Here is a 19,777-nt window from a genome sequence, read left to right on the forward strand (position 1 = left end):
TGTGAGCGCACACTCGAGCAGGGGAAGGACAGAGAGAGAGGAAGAGAGAAAATCCCAAGCAGGCTCCACGCTGTCAGCACAGAGTCTGACATGGGGCTTGATCCCATGAACTGTGAGGTCATGACCTGAGCTGAAACCAAGAGCTCAACCCACTGAGCCACCCAGGTGCCCCTCCTGGAATGCTCATTTTATGCTCTGAAATATGCTAAGCGCTTTCTTTGCGTTTTCCTATTTTGATCCCTTACTGAAACTCTATCGGGTTGTATCATCCTCTTTACAATTGAGGAAGCTGAAGCTTAAAGAATGGAATAATTTTCCCAGGTTCACCCGGCTAGGGAATTGGCAAAACTGGGTTTGAATCCAGGCCATTTAGTTATAAATTCCATATGCACAGCCATTCCAGAATCCTACATCTCGGTCAGCAGATTCAGGCCTTCCAAGGTCCTTATTCCAAGAACCATTTCTTAGAAAGAACCCAGGCACAGTTTATATACAGACTGGCCAGCTGTCATGGTCTAAAAAATGTAGATTATAGTAAATCAGGTTTAAACCCCGTTTGACCAGAAGCACACAGATTGACAGTCAACTCCTGTGATTCTGGAATCCTACTGTGCTTGTCAATTATTGTCTGGGAAGTTGTGTGTTTGTTTCTGAACAGGCAAAGAACTTCAAAGCTCCTGCCCTTTCTGGAATAGATCTTTCTTAATTCAGTTTACCCAGATTTATTTTTCCTGAATACGTACTTTTTCTTCCCCAGGGGGATTATTTTTCAACATTTCCTATAATGATAATTACAAGTAATTATATAATAAGTAATATTATAAGTAATTTTCTTAAAGAAAAAAAACTGCAATTAAATTATTCAAGCCCTTGAGCTATAATGTAAAAGAATTCCTACTTAAGTCAGGGCAGGCTACATTTAGGCTCATGGCTGACGCTGAAACACAACAGGTACGAACTATTCCCATCTTGCATGCTCTGAAGTGTCTTCCCCTTTAATCAGAGAAGTAAGTTCTAGGATTCACTGGTTTTTTTCTCCTGTCTTCATTCTTCATTTTTGAAGCAAGACACTTACAAAGAAATCCTCAAAACCACAATGGAATATTCATTCACGGGCACCAATTTATCCGCAGGTTTTACTTAGGAAATCTGTACAGGGAATCGTCTCTGTCTGGAAAATGCCTTGTGGACTGCCATTACTTTCTGTCCCTACTCGAAGATTTGGGTGAATGGGAGGGCTGAGGTGCACGGATGTTGGTGAAATTTTGAGGCAGTTCAGCCTTGTTTCAGTTCTTTGGAACGTGGTATGTTTTGCTTCTCTTCTCCTGCTTTTGTTCTCACTCCCAGGAAACGCCTAGCCCTCTGGCTTTCTCAGTGTCAAAATTGCTCGTTTTAAATTAAAAAAAAATTTTTTTAATGTTTATTTTATTTATTTTTGAGAGACAGAGAGAGACAGCATGATCAGGAGAGGGCAGAGAGAGAGAAGGAGACCCAGAATATGAAGCAGGCTCCAGGCTCCAAGCTGTCAGCACAGAGCCCGACACAGGCTGAACTCACGAGCCGTGAGATCGTGACCTGAGCCGAAGTCGGACGCTCAACCGACTGAGCCACCCAGGCGCCCCCAAAATTGTTCCTTTTATCAAAGTCCTTTCTGGCCTCAGATCAGAGTCTGAAGCGTTGCCTCTTCAGACATTTGAGGAGTGAGTATTTGCTCCCTGTTGAAGGCTTTTGTGCGCTGGTGAGCACATGGAGTATTTGGGGTTTGGGCTTCCTTGGGAGAATCTCTAAAAGAACAGCACCCAGGCAGCAACACAGTCTTGCTGGGTGTAAGACAAGACTATCAGGAGCAGTGTGAATACCATGGAAGGAAAAATAATCTCATGATACATTGAATAGTATCATCATGCTTGAATGTTTGCTATGTGCTGCTCACTGCTCCGGGGCCTTACTTGCACAACCTTATTTGACCACAATAATAATGCCTTGAAAGGACTCCTGTTCTTTTCATCTTGCAAGTGGTTTAAATCATCCGCCAGGGTCTCCCACACAAGAAGTAGTAGAGCTAGGATTCAAAAACCATAGTCAAGCAGATGCTCTGTCAGAAGTTTTACTTGTTTGATGTCTTTCATTCATGACAAATTGGCTCACTTTAAGGAGGAAGGAAATAGATGAAGTTGATACGAAGTTTTCTCAGGTACCCAATGACCATTTTTCTCTTTTTCTTTTTTAAATGTAGAAACAGTTTCCTCTCCATCACTCTGCCCACTCCCACCAGAGGCCTAGAATGTCTGGGATAACTTTTATTGAAGTGATTTACATTTTGTTTTTCTGAAGACTAGAAATTCTCCAATAGCCAAGAAATAATAATAGTTATGTGTGCCTAGGATCTCCTTTGATGGGGGGCAAAGAAATTGTCAGACGACACATAACAGCTCTTTGCAGTATCTGTATGAGACCAGAGTGCTGAGCAATGTTCTGCTGGTCACACTAAGAAGGGTGATACAGATCTGGGGGCTGTAAGAGCACTTTTGGAAAGATTAGCTGAGCAGTCAATTACTTAACAAGAGAGAGAGAGACAGAAGCAATTAATTAGCAAGTATTATTAGAATCCTAGTAAGTATTGTCACAGTTCTAAGCTTTAAGAGAGAAAGGGAAAAAATATCAAGGAATAAAGGAAGGAGGGAGGGAGCAAGGAATGAGAAGGGAGACAGGGCCTTCTGGAAGCATCTGTGGGCAGTAAAACCCCTCTTCAGCTCATTGTTCCTTCCCTCACTGAAAATACTTCTAAGAAATCCCTCCTCAGTGTTATAAATTCTGTTGTGATATTACAGATTTTATGTATATCTTTCTACACATCAAGGAAGACGTGTAGAAAACAGAAGACGATGGACTTCTGTTAGTGTTTAATCTCTAAGACCACAGTAGGTCCTCTGGAAACTTGGGTATTGGTTTGACAACTGCAGGCTGTCTTGAAAATCCTTGCTAAATTTTTATAAAATCTTTCAATAGGCTTTTAAGTCATCTCCTTAACACGTAATGATTCATTCCTTTCGTGAGCATTTTCAGTACTGACCCAAATCATATCTCAGGAAATCTGACTGAGGAGGAGTAAGTGACAAAACGGCTCCTATACAAGGAGACAGAATGCAATTTGAAATTCAACAATTATTTTGTGCTCTCTTGCCCTATGACCAAAAAGTCAAGTCTTGTTTCTATTTATATTCATTTTCTTGGAAACCTTTACTCTAAGGTTGAGTTATAAAATACCATTTTTATCTGTTGGGGGTGGTTTAAAAATGAGTCTAATTGGGAGATCCCATATAGACCATCCCGTCTCAAGAAACTTGGATTTTATCAAGAAGGACCCATGTTCCAAGTTTCCTCTGTGGTCCTGGTGTAATTAGGAATACCACCTCCCTTGAGCATCTGGCTTCAGCTCAGGTCATGATATCATGGTTCGTGAGTTCAAGCCCCATGTCAGGCCTGCTGCTGTCAGCACAGAGCCCGCTTCAGATCCTCTGTTCCCCTCTCTTTACTCCTCCCCCACTTCTGCTCTCTCAAAAATAAATAAATAAATAAATAAATAAATAAATAAATAAATAAATAAAAATAAAGATTTGAGAATACCACCTCCTTTCCCCCTCCCCTCAATAGGTCCCAATTTAGATGATAATCTATTTTCAAAAATTAATTATGTGCATCAGGCAAGCCAGTGTGCAAATGGTTTTAATTTCATAATGAAGTTATTGATGTAAGCGATATCCATTCTTTTTTTTTTTTTTTAAGTTTATTCATTTATTTTGAGAGAGTATGTGTGCAAGCAGGGGAGGGACACAAAGAGAGGGAGAGAGAGGACCCCAAGCAGGCACTGTGCTGTCAGCACAGAGCCTGACATGGGGCTCAATCCCACAAACTGTGAGATCATGACTTGAGCAGAAATCAAGAGTTGGATGCTCAACTGACTGAGCCACCCAGAAGTCCCCAAACCATATCCATTCTTTAGTAAACTTCCGTTACATGTGATATTCTAAGATCATTTAGTTATTCTAAAATCATTTGAACATCCTTGTACTCTGTATCCTGTTCCTAAATGTCATATTTTACTTTTGACTTCAGATTTAAATGTCTTATGTTGAAAAAAAATGTATTACATTGAATAATCGTGAACTCAGTGTCATCTAATGGGCTGCCTAAAAAAATGTGTCCTTTTGCATTTAAGAAAATGCGTCCTTTTGTATTTGCATTTTGTATTATAGATTAATATTCAGTTAAGCAGATATAGAATATCCTGTTCAAGGGCAGAAAACATGTAACTTTATTTTATTTTATTAATTTTTTTTAACGTTTATTTATTTTTGAGACAGAGAGACAGCATGAATGGTGGAGGGTCAGAGAGAGAGGGAGACACAGAATCTGAAACAGGCTCCATGCTCTGAGCTGTCAGCACAAAGCCCGACGCGGGGCTTGAACCCATGGACCGTGAGATCATGACCTGAGCCGAAGTCGGACACTCAACCGACTGAGCCACCCAGGCGCCCCAAAACATGTAACTTTAAAGTCCAGCGGGTAGACTCTTCGTTCTGACCAATCATCTTTCCTATTCTTTTTTCATAAATGAAGAAACCAAGCCAGGAACATAAGCTTTCCCATATGTTTAGTCAAAGTAAACTGCTTAGTATAGCACTGAATACACACGCTAAGTACTAAAAATACTTAGACTAAGTTTTTTTATTATTAAGTTGGCAGAAATAATTCCTCTCTTACAATAAGGACCTATTTGGTTTTTGTTGTTTTGTGAATACCTGAATGAGTCTTTTGGACGTGAAAAGATAGTCCTACAACCTAGTGTTAAGGCATTTCAAGACAAAGGGAGGGCTGACACTTCTACCCCCCCCCCCCAGGCCTTTACTCAAGCTTCTCTCTAATGAGAGAAGGAGTTAAGGAGCCTGTGCAGATGGAGAACAGGGAAGACGGAAGGAGAGAGGAGGAGTCCAGAAGAGGCACCCAGTGGAAAGCCTAGCCAGTGAGGGCCCTAGAGGGGTGAGAATGGTCAAGGGGCATAAGAACAAGTGTATCCCACATTGGGTTTTAACTTAATTGTTTTACTATGCTAGCCTATAATTGCTCTGCCCCCATTCTCAACAACCTTACAAGTGAGCCCCATTTTGCAGCTTGAAGGAGGATTGCATTAACATTCCAGTCAGCTGGATCCCATTCTCAGAAAAAAGAATTTGACTTGAGAGTCCCAATTTTTCTGTCAGAAGTTTTGGGGTGTAGGGGTGCCTGGCTGGCTCAGTCGGAAGAGCACTGACTCTTTTTTTTTTTTTTAATTTTTTTTTTTCAACGTTTATTTTTTTTGGGACAGAGAGAGACAGAGCATGAACGGGGGAGGGGCCGAGGGAGAGGGAGACACAGAATCGGAAACAGGCTCCAGGCTCCGAGCCATCAGCCCAGAGCCTGACGCGGGGCTCGAACTCAGGGACCGCGAGATCATGACCTGGCTGAAGTCGGACGCTTAACCGACTGCGCCACCCAGGCGCCCCAGAAGAGCACTGACTCTTGATCTCAGGGTCGTGAGTTTGGGCCCCACACCTGTGTAGAGACTAATAGATAAAATAAACTTAAGAAAAGAAATTGTGGGGTGTAAAATCAGGCTGCCCAAGTGAAAGGGATCCGTGGGATGGCCCCTGAAGGATGTTAATTACTGTTAAAGGAAAATTCTCAAATGTTTAAACTATGACTCTCACACAAATCTTCACTGTTGTTGTTCTTATGTACATATTTAATTTTGGAAGGAAATGAATCACTCTGAAATCAGAGACTTTTAAAAACCTCTCACTTGGGTGCATTGTAAGCGAAGTATAATTCCACAATGGCTTGAAAATACCTGTGTATCTTATTCTCGGGTATGAATATGTGTTAAGATCTCACACAAATCTAATATGAACCTGCATCAAAGATTTTATTTAGCTCTCTCTAATTAAAGAGAAAACCAATAAAGCATCCCACAGATTCAAAGGCGAATCTGAAGAATAGGAAGATACAAGGAGTCATGAATGCTTAAGTGAAGTTGCCAGGAGATGCAAAGCTGAAACAAGTTTGCTGTTAGTAACTATTAGTCACCAAAATGAATGTATTAACAGATTAATACCTTCGGGTGTTAAAATGTCATGCTTGAAATCCACTTTTCCACAGGGCAGAGATCAATTTTATCTCTACTATATGAAAAAATTATTTTGCATTTCAAGGGACACGAGTTAATTTGCCATTCCCACCTCTTTTCTTTCTTTAATGTTTGAGAGGTTGGGAGGGAGGGAGGGGGGGGGGAGAGAGAGAGATGTTTTGAGAGTTGGGAGGGAGGGAGGGAGGGGGGGGAGAGAGCGAGAGATTGTTTGAGAGGTTGGGAGGGAGGGAGGGAGGGAGGGGGGGAGGAGAGGAGAGAGAGAGAGAGAGCTGAGAGAGAGAGAGAGAGAGAATATCCCAGGGGAGGGTCTGCAGTCAGCGGGGTCGATCTCACAAACTGTGAGGTCATGACCTGAGAGCCCCACCCTCTGTTTTCTACAATGTACCAATGGCGACCCTGAAGGATCTGCTCCGCAGCCCCCCATCACTCCACTGAAAGGCCCTAAGTCATCTCTTGCCATTTCAGTCTTTCACCATATTTTATTACAATTTTAACCCACAAGGTGGGGATGTGCCTTCTTGTGAGGTTATTGTGAGGATTACAGATAGGTCTACACTGCCTGGCACTGAGTGGGGGGCTCAATTAATGGCACCTTTATTATGATGAAGTCATAGTAGGGTAAGAATTTACTTTGAGAGCATTCATCAATGTACACCATTATAAGATAGTCAGTTGGTAGCAAATAGCTCTTTTCTTGTAAACTTTGTCACTTGGGTTATGGTTTTATAACTTTAGATCCATCTGCCAATACATTATACACTTGGCTAGGGAATTGGTCCCACATTTTCCTCTTGATGGCAGAGCAGTCAGCCCTAAAAGCCCATAAGGGAATGCCTAATTTTGTTACTTCTTCATAAATATCTTCAGTAAATTAATACTGAATCATCAGCAGTATTTTTATTCAGCACTCATCTATGCAATCATTGCTACAGAATAAAGCTTTTAATAGCAAATACACAAAGCTAGATGATAATGGAGGAAGATTATAGCTGCTGGAACAGATATGTCCCAGAAGTGCCAATTTAACAGTCAGTGTCCATCTCAAGGGAGCTCTCTAGTGGTATAATCAATGGCTTGTCCATGTACCTTTTCTGATCAAAGCAATAAAGATATTAATTTTGCAGCTGACACAATGCATTGGAGGATAATAAATATGCTGGATGACACTTAAAGTTCAAAATTATTTCTGTTGTAGATGAAAACCAAAAGACTCGGATGTAAAAGGATAAACATAAGGTCCTGTACTCAGGTTCAGTAAATCAATTACACAAACACGGGATGGGGAGGTTTTCAGGACAGCAGTTCATGCGGAAAGATGAAGCAGGTTTTAGGTAATCCTGCTAATGGAAAACTCAACATGAATCTATTGTGTGAAGCAGCCACTAAAAACAGCTTATATAAATTAAGCTTCATCAATACAAGTAGAGACAATGCCTGAATCACAGGAGGTGATAGTCTGTGTCAGGAAGAACCACAGTTTACATATGGAATTCATAGGGGTGTCAGATTTGAAGAAGGGCATGGGACAGTCTTGAGAAAATCCAGAAGATGCTGAATGGTAAATGTGAAATCTGAAAATCAACTTATGAGGAACAATCTGAAAGACTGAGAGTGTTGAATTCTGAGAAGAGCATTCCAAGTGGTCGATGTTCATTTTTTTCAAAATTGTAAGTGGCTGATACACAGAATAAAAAGAAGATGCGTTCAGTGCTTTTCCAAAGAGAAGATCCAGCACCAGGGCACAGATGTAAGAAGAGGCACATCCCACTTCCCTAATAAACTAGAGCTGATGGAAGATGTCACAGGACATGATGTGAACTAGTAAGCTTTCAGCTCGGGAAAATCAGGCAGACAGTGGATGACCACTGGAAGGGATGTGATGGAGGGGGCTCCTCTATGGGTGGGAAGCTGGGTAAGATGCTGACCAAGGGTCCGGGCAAGTCTAAGACTATATAGTTGTTGACTAAATAATGGACTTAAATCAGTCTTGAAGGACTAGCTGATTATCGTTTTGGTTTTGTTCCAACAGAATAAAATCAGTGCTTCCCCACAGAGGGAAGACCCTGGAAGAGAGAGGAAGCAGTTGACAGCTACCTGCAGGTCAAGGAGAGAGGCCTTCGAAGAAGCCAGCCCTGCTGACACTTTGATCTCGGACTTCTAGCCTCCAGGACTGGGCGAAATTTCTGTTGGTTAAGCCACCCAGGCTGTGGTATTTTGTTACGGCAGCTCCAGCAAACCAGTATTGATTTTTTGTTGCCTCCTCTAAACTAAAGTGGTTTGGACAAAGTTTATTTGACTAAGCCAGGAAATATTGCTATCTAGGAAGGGTCTTGAAAGAGTTAATAAAAAGCAACTAGTCTCACAACTCAGGATGCCTTTTATGGACCCAGCAATTCCATTTCTGGGTATTAATTTGAAGGAAGCAAGAACACTAACTTGAAAAGACATATGCGCCCCCCATGTTCACTGCAGCATTATTTACAATAGCCAAGATAAAGAAATAACCTAAACGTCCACTGACGGATGAATGGATAAAAAAACAGTGGTATACAAATATTCTGCCATAAAAAAGAATTTTGCCATTTGTGACAACATGGATAGACCTGGAAGTTATTATTCTGAGTGAAATAAGTCAGAGAAAGACAAATACCTTATGACCTCACTTATACGTAGAATCTAAACAAAAAACTGAACTCCAGGACACCTGGGTAGCTTAGTCGGTTCAGCATCCAAATTCGGATCAGGTCATGCACGATCCTGTGGTTAGTGAGTTCGAGCCCCACACCCAGCTCACTGCTGTCAGAGCTGAGCCTGCTTCAGATCCTCTGTCTCCCTCTCTCTCTGCCTCTCCGTCGCATTCTCTCTCTCTCAAAAAAAAATATGTATATATAAAGAAATAAAATAAACATAAAAAAAATGAGTTTGGGGCACCTTGGTGGTGCAGTCAGTTAAACATCCTACTCTTGATCTTGGCTCAGGTCATGATCTTGCAGTTCCTGAGTTCGAGCCCCGCATGGGGCTGTGCACTGACAGCACAGAACCTGCCCGGGATTCTGTTTCTCATTCTCTCTGCCCCTCCCCTACTTGTGCTCTTGCTCTCTCCCACTCAAAATAAATGAATAAACTTAAAGAAAAATTAAAAGAAAAAACTGAGTTTATATATACAGAGAATAGATGGGTAGTTGCAAGAGGCAAGGTGTGAAGGTTGGGCAAAATGAGTAAAGTGATGAAATGAATAAGTCATAGGAGGTAATTACAACATGGTGGCTATAGTTAATAATATGGTACTGTATATTTGAAAGTCGCTGAGAGTAGGGGCGCCTGGGTGGCTCAGTCAGTTAAGCATCCAACTCTTGATTTCGACTCGAGTTATGATCTCACAGTTTCATGAGTTGAAGCCTCACCTCAGGCTCTGTGCTACAGTGCAGAGCCTGCTTGGGATTCTCTCCCTCCCTCTCTCTCTACCCCTCTGCCATTCACTGTGTCTCTGACTCTATCAAAATAAATAAATAAACTTAAAAAAATTCTTTTAAAAAAAGGAAAGTCGCTGAGAGTAAATTTTTTTTTAATGTTTACTTATTTTTGAGAGACACAGAGACAGAACACGAGTGGGGGAGGGGCATAGAGAGGGAGACACAGAATCCAAAGCAGGCTCCAGGCTCTGAGCTGTTAGCACAGAGCCTGATATGGGGCTCAAACCCACGAACTGTGAGATCGTGACCTGATCACAAAAAACAAATGTGTAACCATGAGATGTTAACTAGAATTACTGTTGTGATCATTTCACAATATCCAGTCATTATGTTGTTCTTCTTAGACTAATGTTATCCACAGCTCAAACAAGGCAAAACAAAACAAAACACAACACAACAGAAAGACTCTTGTGTTTAGACCGTCACTGAGCCAGTGACTCACTCCCATCTGTAGAAATTCCTGCTCAGCCCAATAAGTCTGGGGGAAAACCAGTGCTGCGTGTGCCCAAACCCGAATGTCTGAGGTCACTCTTCACCTCACTTACAAACTCAGTTATCTCAAGCAGGCCTCGTTGCTAGGTGAGATAGCTGCTTTCTGGATCATGTGAAGAATTCATGTATTCTATTGTTATTTTCCTCTTTATATTGTTTTATATTTTTCAAGTTTTCTGCCTGAACTTTGAACTAAGGAAAGAAGAAATAAAAAATGTAAAAAAAAAATGTTGAAAATGTAAAGAAATAAAAAATAAAAAAAGGAAAAAGTAACCTGAGTCATTAAAACAAAGCATGAGTCTTTTCCCTTCAAATGTTTTGCCAAAAATTAGCAAAAAAAGAGAAAGCTTCGGGGAGCCGGGGTGGCTCATTCAGTTGAGCATCTGACTCTTGATTTCAGCTCAGGTCGTAATCCCAGGGTCATGGGATCGAGCACTGTGTCAGGCTCCACACTAAGCATGGGGCCTGCTTAAGATTCTCTCTCTCTCTCTCTCTCTCTCTCTCTCTCTCTCTGCCCCTCTCCTCTGCTCATGCCCCACCTCTCACTCTCAAAAAGGAAGAAAGAAAGAAAGAAAGAAAGAAAGAAAGAAAGAAAGAAAGAAAAGAAGAAAAGAGGAAAAAGAATGAGAATAAGTTTCAAAACAAATTATCAGGATCACTGTTTACTCAGTAGAAGGTAAGTTCATATTAATAAACCAACTTTTTCAACAATCACTTTTTAAAAAAATTTTTTAAAAACGTTTTTATTTATTTTTGAGAGAGAGAGAGACAGAGCATAAGCCTGGGAAGAGCAGAGAGAGAGGGAGACACTCAATCCAAAACAGGCTCCAGGCTCTGAGCTGTCAGCACAGAGCCTGACATGAGGCTCGAACCCACAAACTGTGAGATCGTGACCTGAGCCGAAGTCAGACGCTCAACCGACTGAGTTACCCAGGTGCCCCTCAACAACCACTTTTATGCTTTCTCCATCTTATAGCTCTTCTGCTAGCTTACTCATAATTTGGAAACGGGAGTGGAAGAACATTATGAGAGATCACCTCATGGAAATATTTGGTGTCATTACAATGACATCATGAATTACCTTCATGTCCACTGATGGGTCACCCAGCAACATTGTCCACTCATACTGGACTATGGCATGGTCGTCTGTGCTCTCACGGCCATCCAAAACCACTCCATCTGTAGGCAGGTGCAAAACCACATCCTGTCCAGCCTTGCTGAGTGGAGGCTCATCCTTTTCTGTGAAAGAAAATAAATAATTCACAGGAGATGACTGCCTATTTTTTTTACAATTTATTTAAAGCAGTATCTTGTTTGCTAGAATAGATGTAGTCTAGCAAGCAACTAGTATGAGAATGTATAGCAACTGAAAGCTATTTTCTTATTGATTTTCGTGTATTCTCTTTATATAATAAACAATAGCAATTTATTAAGAATATGGAATTTAGCTCTAACACATGCCGAAGAGAAGGTGTGGAGAATCAGCTATTAGCAGTAGTTAGGACAAAATTGTGGGTACAAGACAAAGTAGTAGGCCATCCAATCTGGAGTAGCAGTTTTACTCCCTAGAGTCAAAGTTTCATTTAAATCATAAATAATTTAAGTTCAAGGTTCAATTAAATGAATTTTTTAAAAAAAGTACTTTTGAAACATATCTGAAAAACATCCACCTCTGATATAGATTTTTTTCCTCATCCTCAAGTTTTTAAAATAGGTATAAAGTATTCTATATATAGGAAATAAATTGGGGCGCCTGGGTGGCTCAGTCAGTTAAGTGTCCGAATTTGGCTCAGGTCATAATCTCATGGTTTGTGGGTTTGAGCCCTGCGTCAGGCTCTCTGCTGACAGCTTAGAACCTGAAGTCTGCTTCAGATTCTGTCTCCCTCTCTCTCTGCTCCTCCCCAGCTTGTTCTCTCTCTCTCTCAAAAATAAACATTAAAAAAATTTTTTTAAAGCTAATATCAAATTTGGAAAGTTAAGGCAAGTTCTTAGATTCACACAAAATAAAGCTTAACTTAGCAATTCTCTGGAAAACAATTTTTCATCTAGGAAAATAGAAAACATTCGGTTTCTAACAACTAGTTTTTATAACAGAAGCTGGCACACTGAGTTTCTGTATAATAGCAAAACAAATATGCTTACCTTTGATCTGGCATAGTACTAAATAATTTAAGGCTAGCTACGTTCACTAACTACTAATCTATAACTGGTAGCTGCTTCAGTTGTGACTGATTGGAGAAGCTGCATACAGAAAACATTTCTAAGTGCAGAGTTATGAATATTTTATTGATTTAAGCTTATTAGTAAACTTACTCAAATGTACATATATAAATATACATATATATTCTTTTTTTTTTTTTTTTTGAGAGAGAGAGAAAGAGAGAGAGCATGCCTGTGTGAGTGGGGGAGAGGGGAAGAGGGAGAGAGAATCCTAAGCAGACCCCGCACCCAGTGCAGAGCCAATGTAGGTGGATCCCACGACCGTGAGATCATGACCTGAGCCAAAATCAAAGGTAGGACACTTAACCAACTGAGCCACTCATTCACCCTGATATATTTTAAAGAAACTTAGTAACACTACTGGTAAAAAGTCTATAGGTTCTTATAATATATCCTTTTTGGTATCTGCTACTTCCTCCCTACTCCAGTGCCAAAGCTCTGTCCAAATGCTGGCCTGGATTTGTTCCTCCTTAACTTCTGCTGAATGATGTTGCTGAGGCACTGCTCTCTTCCTCCAAAGCCCAGTTGCTTCCTAAGCAAATGTCTAAGAGCCAATTCAGATGTCGCAGGGCCTGAGGTCTGGGGCTAGCAGCAATCCTATTGGTTTCTCACTAGGCAATAACAGGTAGTCACTCTTGACACACTGCAGCTAAAATGACTTTTCTGAAATTCTAATCTGACTGGGTCATTTCCATGCTTAAGAAAAACCCTTCAACAAGTTACCATGACTTTTCAGATGTTCAGAGACCTGCTTGTCCAGTCCTATCTTCTACTCTACTGATCCTCCCACTACCCAGAAACAGAATTTCTGTAAGGAGAGGGCAGCTCTCAGAGCTGTGGCTGTTCTGAATAAGAACGCTGCTGTTCATCTCAAAAAGAGATAACTTTTTTTTATGAGCATGTTTACAGGGCATAAGCACATTTGCTATTGCCAATGGTTACATTTGTCTATTGAGAAGAGTCCCATTTTTATAGTCATTTAAAAGAATGAGGACTAGTAACTTAGGTTTAAATAAGCCACACAATCAACCTTTGCCTAAGAAGAAATTTGTTCTGCCTTCTTCCACCTCTGAGCAAAGACCCAGTGTCTTATGTCTTTATTCTGCTTCTCCCAGATAAGGAGAGAGGTGACAATTTCATTACTAATAGGCCATTTTACACAGTGTTACACAGATATTTCTTTTGGTTCTGGAAGTTTCCATTGCTTTCCACACAGTAGTTTATCACTTTATAAATCTGGAAAGCATCTTATAATTTGCAGTAATACCTTATAATTAGCATGAAAATTTATTTTTAAAGTATTGTTTACAAGTAAACAAACTAAACCTATAGGATATAAACAATGAATGCTTTAATATATTTTTAAGCCCTCAAAGATGTAACCACAAAGACTTAAGATGGAAAAATCAGGTAAGTTCTAAAATACCCCACATATTACAAAACTAATTAATTCTACCCCTCCTGGAAGAAAAAAAAAAATCATTGTTTTAGTTGTTCACTTTTCTTTAGGTAAGCTTTAAGATACCATTTATAAGCACAATGAAATCCTCATATCCTCTACATTGATCGCTATTGTAACTGAAATAAGAGATACATTTCTTCATCAGTTCAAGTCCAGGAAAGTTACACTGCATAATGCATTTCAAAATAAGCCAGAGCTTATCTACCCAGAAACAGGCCTTAAAAATAAACAAGTGACAATAAGAAGAGGAAAGGAGTGTGCTATCATTTAAAAAAATATTTGACTTGATGGGTCGCCTGGGTGGCTCAGTTGGTTAAGCGTCTGACTTCAGCTCAGGTCATGATCTCGTGGTTCACAAGTTCAAGCCCTGCGTCAGGCTGTGTGCTGACAGCTCAGAGCCTGGAGCCTGCTTCAGATTCTGTGTCTCCCTCTCTCCCTCTGCCACTGCTCAACTCGTGCTCTGTCTCTCTCTCAAAAATACATAAAAACATTAAAAAATTTTTAAAAATATTTGACTTGCTGATAAAGAACATGACAAAGGTAAATCTGCATTTTTCATCATCAAAATATAATAAAGCAATGCTAAGTACTCTGGAAGCATTGATTTCTTTCGAAAACCGGACACACTTGGTAAGATCTACAGAGGCGAAATAAGACTCGTACCAATTTTGATGAAGCCTATCAAGGTGGCATTTTATACAGGTAAGAATAATATTACTGTTCCGTTAACTAATCTGATTTACAACACACTGCTGTAAACAGAGCCTTAAGGACAAGGAGGAGGTTCTGGAATCTGGATCTGTACTGTGTGGGCACAAATGATATAGCGGAGGTTGAGGAATTACAAAGGACTCTTGAAGTCAGGATACAGAAGTCACGCCAGACTAAGGGAAGGGGCTTAGATACTATGTGTCAAAATCCATGAGGTTGGTTGGTTGGTTTTTGTGGTTTCTTTTTTCATTGTGTGTTCTTAATTGTAACACTTCAGGAAAGAATTATTCATAACCCCAATCTGATTATCATCATTTTTAGTGTGTACTGTTATAGTCTTTCTCTATACGAGCTGATGATAATAAGAGGTGCCATTTATTGGGTGGCGTAAGTGCTAAGTGCTCGTAAGCCGTAATGTCACTCAACTCTCATGAGTCTCTGAGGTAGGTATTATCAGCTGCATCAGACTCAAGAAATGATTTTAGAGGCTAAGTTGCCTAAGATGATACAAATGATAAATCTGTCAGTTCTGATGTCTGCCCAGATCTTTCTAAGTATACTGTGGGGGTACCCAAAGTGTATTCCAGTTACAGGAAATGTAAATTTACATCCTGAATTAACCTAACTTATTAATAGGTTCTATTTATTAACATTTACTCATATATTCTATTATTGCCCATGTTACTATATAAACTTCACAGTTGCCATTTTGATTTTTTAAAAATATTTTTAATGTTTATTTATTTTTGAGAGACAGAGAGAGAGAGGAAAAGAGAGAGAGACAGAGCACGAGTGGGGGAGGGGCAGAGAAAGAGAGGGAGACGCAGAATCCAAAGCAGGCTCCAGGCTCCGAGCTGTCAGCACAGAGCCCGATGCAGGGCTCAAACTCGGAAACAGTGAGATCATGACCTGAGCTGAAGTCAGATGCTTAACTGACTGAGCCATCTACGTGCCCCATCCATTTTGATTTTTAACCTCTCGTATTAGACATCTACTTTGTTATCAATTTTTTTCACCATTATAAACAATACCACAATAAATATTTTTGCTCCTTTTTCTTTCGCATGGATCACTTTCCTACAAAAACTATTCCAGAAGAACGAATGACTATTTTTTTTTTAAAGTTTTTTTTTTTCAACGTTTTTTATTTATTTTTGGGACAGAGAGAGACAGAGCATGAACGGGGGAGGGGCAGAGAGAGAGGGAGACACAGAATCGGAAACAGGCTCCAGGCTCCGAGCCATCAGCCCAGAGCCTGACGCAGGGCTCGAACTCACGGACAGCAAGATCGTGACCTGGCTGAAGTCGGATGCTTAACCGACTGCGCCACCCAGGCGCCCCTCGAATGACTATTTTAATGGTCTCTGCCACATATTTCCTGCGTGACACTTGCATGACGCAGCTCCACATTCACAAGCTTCGAGACTTTGGGCAAGTTACTTTCTCTCCCCAAGCCTTCCAGTACACTAGAGATTATAACAGAACCCAGATCTTTGGCTGTTGTGAGGAGAATGAGTTCCTGTGTCTAAGGACCTTATAATAATGCCTAATACCAAACTCAATCAGCAACAAACACAGCTGATGGACTCTGCTATAAATTTGTGCCATCCCATCCCAACCACCCCCTCACCATTTCATGACGTTTTGACTCACCTCACATGGCCTCCCAACAAATTCTCTGTAAGAGCTTTTCTAAACCATTTTCATGCTCCTTTGGCTTCCAACTCTGTATGCTCACAAAAGTCAGAAAAAGGGATGCCTGGGCGGTTCGGTCGGTTAAGCAGCTGACTCTTGATTTCGGCCCAGGTCATAATCTCACAGGTGGTAAGATCAAACCCCACATTGGGCTCTGAGCTGACAGTATGGAGCCTGCTTGGGATTCTCTCTCTCCCTTTGTCTCTGCCCCTCCCACACTCACGCGTGCTCTCTCTCAAAATAAACTTTTTTTAAAAGTCCGAAAAAAAGAGACAATTCAAGAAGGAAAAACTTAGAAGTTTCGGAAGCATAAAGAACTTCAAACGGTTAAGCATCTGGGCAGGGCAAACACAGGGCATGTGGGTAGGTAACCTTTGCCCTAGCTGCAGAGAATGAGGGTGCCTTGGGGCCTGAGCTACGCACACGTTTCTAGTTTCCATGTCGCTGGGGATATGAAGTGTGAGCATGTCAGTGTTTTCCAGAATGAGGACCAAACCCTGCAGTCACCTGTATTCACCCCTGACCATCTATATAATTGAATTCCCAAACTCAGAAACTTCTACTTAGTAAACCTAACTTTTTTTTTTTTTAATTTCCACAAGCATATTCCTTGTTTTCCTTCTGTTATCCCCCGGCTTATAAGAAAGCTTCCTGTGGCAATGTTGGTTTTTTTCCAGATGTGCATTGAGAACAAGGGAAAGGGATTTTGTTTCTTTGCTGCTGGGATTTTTTGGTCTGTGCTTGAGTCAAGAGGAAGGATGTATAACACCATGGGGCAGGCTCAGTGATGGTGGTGGGGGTCCAAGTGAAAGTGCTTCCTGCCTCCACTTCAGGGAGAACACTTTGGTGTTCTTCCCAATGTCTGCCTCAAGGCTGAGCAGTCACAGGGTGACCTTTGACGTCTGCTATCCCAACACGGGTTCTGAGCTTTCTCTGAGGTGCAGGTGGGTAGGGAGGTGGGCCATTGTGGATATGGTTTCCCAGACCCTTGTCTTTGGACCTTCAGGTCTTGGGAGATTCCAGATTTCCAAAGCAGCTGAGGCTACCCCCCCCCCGCCCAATCTTGCTATGATATCATTCTTATGTTATTATAAATCAAAGAGCAACAGAGTGGAATCAAACACACAGTGAACCACACGTGGGCCCAATCAAGGTTTTATTCCCTCAACGGCCTTAATCTCCAACGGCTACAATTTTTCTTGTGCCTTCTGTATATGCCTTGACTCTCATTCAGAACATGTGCAGGAAGTAAAACTATAGAATGAAAAGCATCATTATTAGCTCTTTTATTTTTTTTTTAATTTTTTTTTCTTTTTTCTTTTTTTTTTTTTCCAATGTTTATTTTTATTTTTGGGACAGAGAGAGACAGAGCATGAACGGGGGAGGGGCAGAGAGAGAGGGAGACACAGAATCGGAAACAGGCTCCAGGCTCTGAGCCATCAGCCCAGAGCCCGACGCGGGGCTCGAACTCCCGGACCGCGAGATCGTGACCTGGCTGAAGTCGGACGCTTAACCGACTGCGCCACCCAGGCACCCCTATTAGCTCTTTTCAAAAAGGGACATGCCTTCAACTTTCTTATTGTCAACTAAAATCAAATCCCTTCCTTTCCCTCTTTACAAAAGGGATCTGTAGTTCATGGGAATCAGTTGGGTCCACTTCAAAAATACCTGACACCAAGTTTCCCCTTCCCATTTTTGTCTGATGAAAATCACCACACACGGAATCATGAGTCGTGAGAACCGAGCTAAGAAACGGGTGTGCTATGAGCAAGCTGGCATCTAATTAGATTTTGCTTTTGTAATTTCTTGACACAAACCATGACTTACAAAAAAACCTCTGGGCCTAAAATAAACTTTTTTTTTTCCCCCCTTCGAGCTTTTCTCCTTTAAATCGAATTTCTGTGACTCCTCTCAGGTCAGCCTCCCTCCCCGAGCCCAAGAGGTCTGACCCAGCCACCTCCCGCGGAGTGCTCACCCTTGGGAGGCGAGGCGTCCGGGTCTTCCTGCGCGCCCTGCAGGGCGCGGCTCAGGCTGTAGCTGCTGTAGCCGCGGTGCAGCGCGAACTTGCAAACGCTGCGGCCGCGGGCGGTGCAGTTGAAGAGGTAGCAGCCGAGCGCGGCGGCGGGGGGGCGCGGGCCGCCGGGGCAGCTCCACCACGGCCACGGAGCAGCGCGGCTCCGAGCAGCAGGCCGCCACGCACTGCCGCCAGTCCCGCACGGCCGCCGGCGCGGTCAGGAAGCTGGCGCCGGCCGCGAGGGAGTCCTTGGTGCGGATGATGGCGTCCGGCATGGCGCTGTAGCCGCCGCCGCCGCCCGGGCCCGGGCAGCCCTCCTGGGGACCGCCGCCCGCGCGCAGCTCCAGCTCCAGCTCCTCCTGCGGCCCGCTCCTGCTGCAGCTGCCGCCGGAACTCCTCCAGCAGTTGCTCCACTCCCGACAGCTGCGCGTGCAGTTCGGACAGCGGCGCGGAGTGGCGGCCCGGCCGCGCCGCCGCTCGGCAGCCACAGGCAGAGCAGCAGCAGCCCGCGCAGCGCCCGGTGCCGCGGCGGCCGCCTGCGCCCCGAGCCCGCCGCTCTCCCCGGCGGCGAAGGCCATGGCGGCCGGCGGCTGAGGCCGCGAGCCGAGGCTGGGGCCGCAGAGCGCGAGGAAGGCGGGCGAGCGCGGGCCCCGTGCCCCTCCGGCGCGACCGCGGGCGGCCGCTAGGCCCTGGCGCCTCACAGCGCGGCCTCCCCGGGGCCCGGCTGCGCCCCTGAGGCCGCGGAGCGCGCGGTCGTCGGCGGGAACCGCAGCACGAGAGGCATAGCCAGCCGGGCCGGGGCGCCGCTCCTTGTCCTTTCTGGAGGCTTCCGGGAGGGCCCGCGCCTCGGGACCGGGACCCTGGGCGCACTCTGAGGCGGCTAGGCGGCCTCGGACCGGATCAGCACCCGGGCTGTGAACAGTGGCCGCGGCGGGGGCGGAGGCGCGTCAAGCCCCGCCCCCCACCCCCGGCGCCGAGGTCCCGCCCCGCCCCTTGCTCGCGTTGACCCCTCCCACCACACCCTACCGCAGGCTCCTCCCAAACTGGGAGGGCGCGGGAAAGAGACCTGTAGAGTAGCTTTCCGGGGGTGCCGCCCTAAGAGTTCTTAGGCCGACCACAGCCCTCCAAGCCTGGGCAGGCTTTGCATCTGAGACCCACCCGGCTTCATTAACGAGCGAGACCTGCTCGAGTGTCAGCTCAGAGGGGAAGCTCAAATCATTAGGACCTCGGGGTCTGCTTAAGAAAAGGGACTTGAACCAGGGAACCACCAGTCTTCAGTCCTTCACCTCCGCGTCCCCGATTGTTTACACATTAGGTTCCCCAGATGCACTTGGGTAGCATAAGGCTGGCAACGCTGTTGAAATATATAAAAATCGAGCACATTCCCTTATGTTTTCCATAAGGGAAACTTATGGAAATCTGAACACAGCCAATTAGGAGGACCTGATGAGTTACCTCTATTCAGCGTGTAGAGAGGCCTTCCAGCTTAGATCATGTGAGATCTAGTGGAGTTGTGTTTTACTTAC

At 43.4% G+C, this 19,777-nt stretch overlaps 1 protein-coding gene across 1 annotated transcript in view; it reads right to left on the bottom strand.

The window, feature by feature from the left end:
* The window catches only part of LRP11 (LDL receptor related protein 11), a 54,188-nt gene extending 35,359 nt beyond the window's left edge, over nucleotides 1-18,829 (bottom strand). Inside the window, 6 exon segments of the mRNA XM_030316578.2 lie at nucleotides 11,231-11,388; nucleotides 18,213-18,366; nucleotides 18,368-18,616; nucleotides 18,618-18,704; nucleotides 18,706-18,804; nucleotides 18,806-18,829. Of these exon segments, the coding sequence (XP_030172438.1) occupies nucleotides 11,231-11,388; nucleotides 18,213-18,366; nucleotides 18,368-18,616; nucleotides 18,618-18,704; nucleotides 18,706-18,804; nucleotides 18,806-18,829 (771 nt within the window).
* Nucleotides 18,830-19,777: the final 948 nt, after the last annotated feature.

This window comes from Lynx canadensis, chromosome B2 (genome assembly GCF_007474595.2).
Source record: "Lynx canadensis isolate LIC74 chromosome B2, mLynCan4.pri.v2, whole genome shotgun sequence".
NCBI classification, from domain to species: Eukaryota; Metazoa; Chordata; class Mammalia; order Carnivora; family Felidae; genus Lynx; species Lynx canadensis.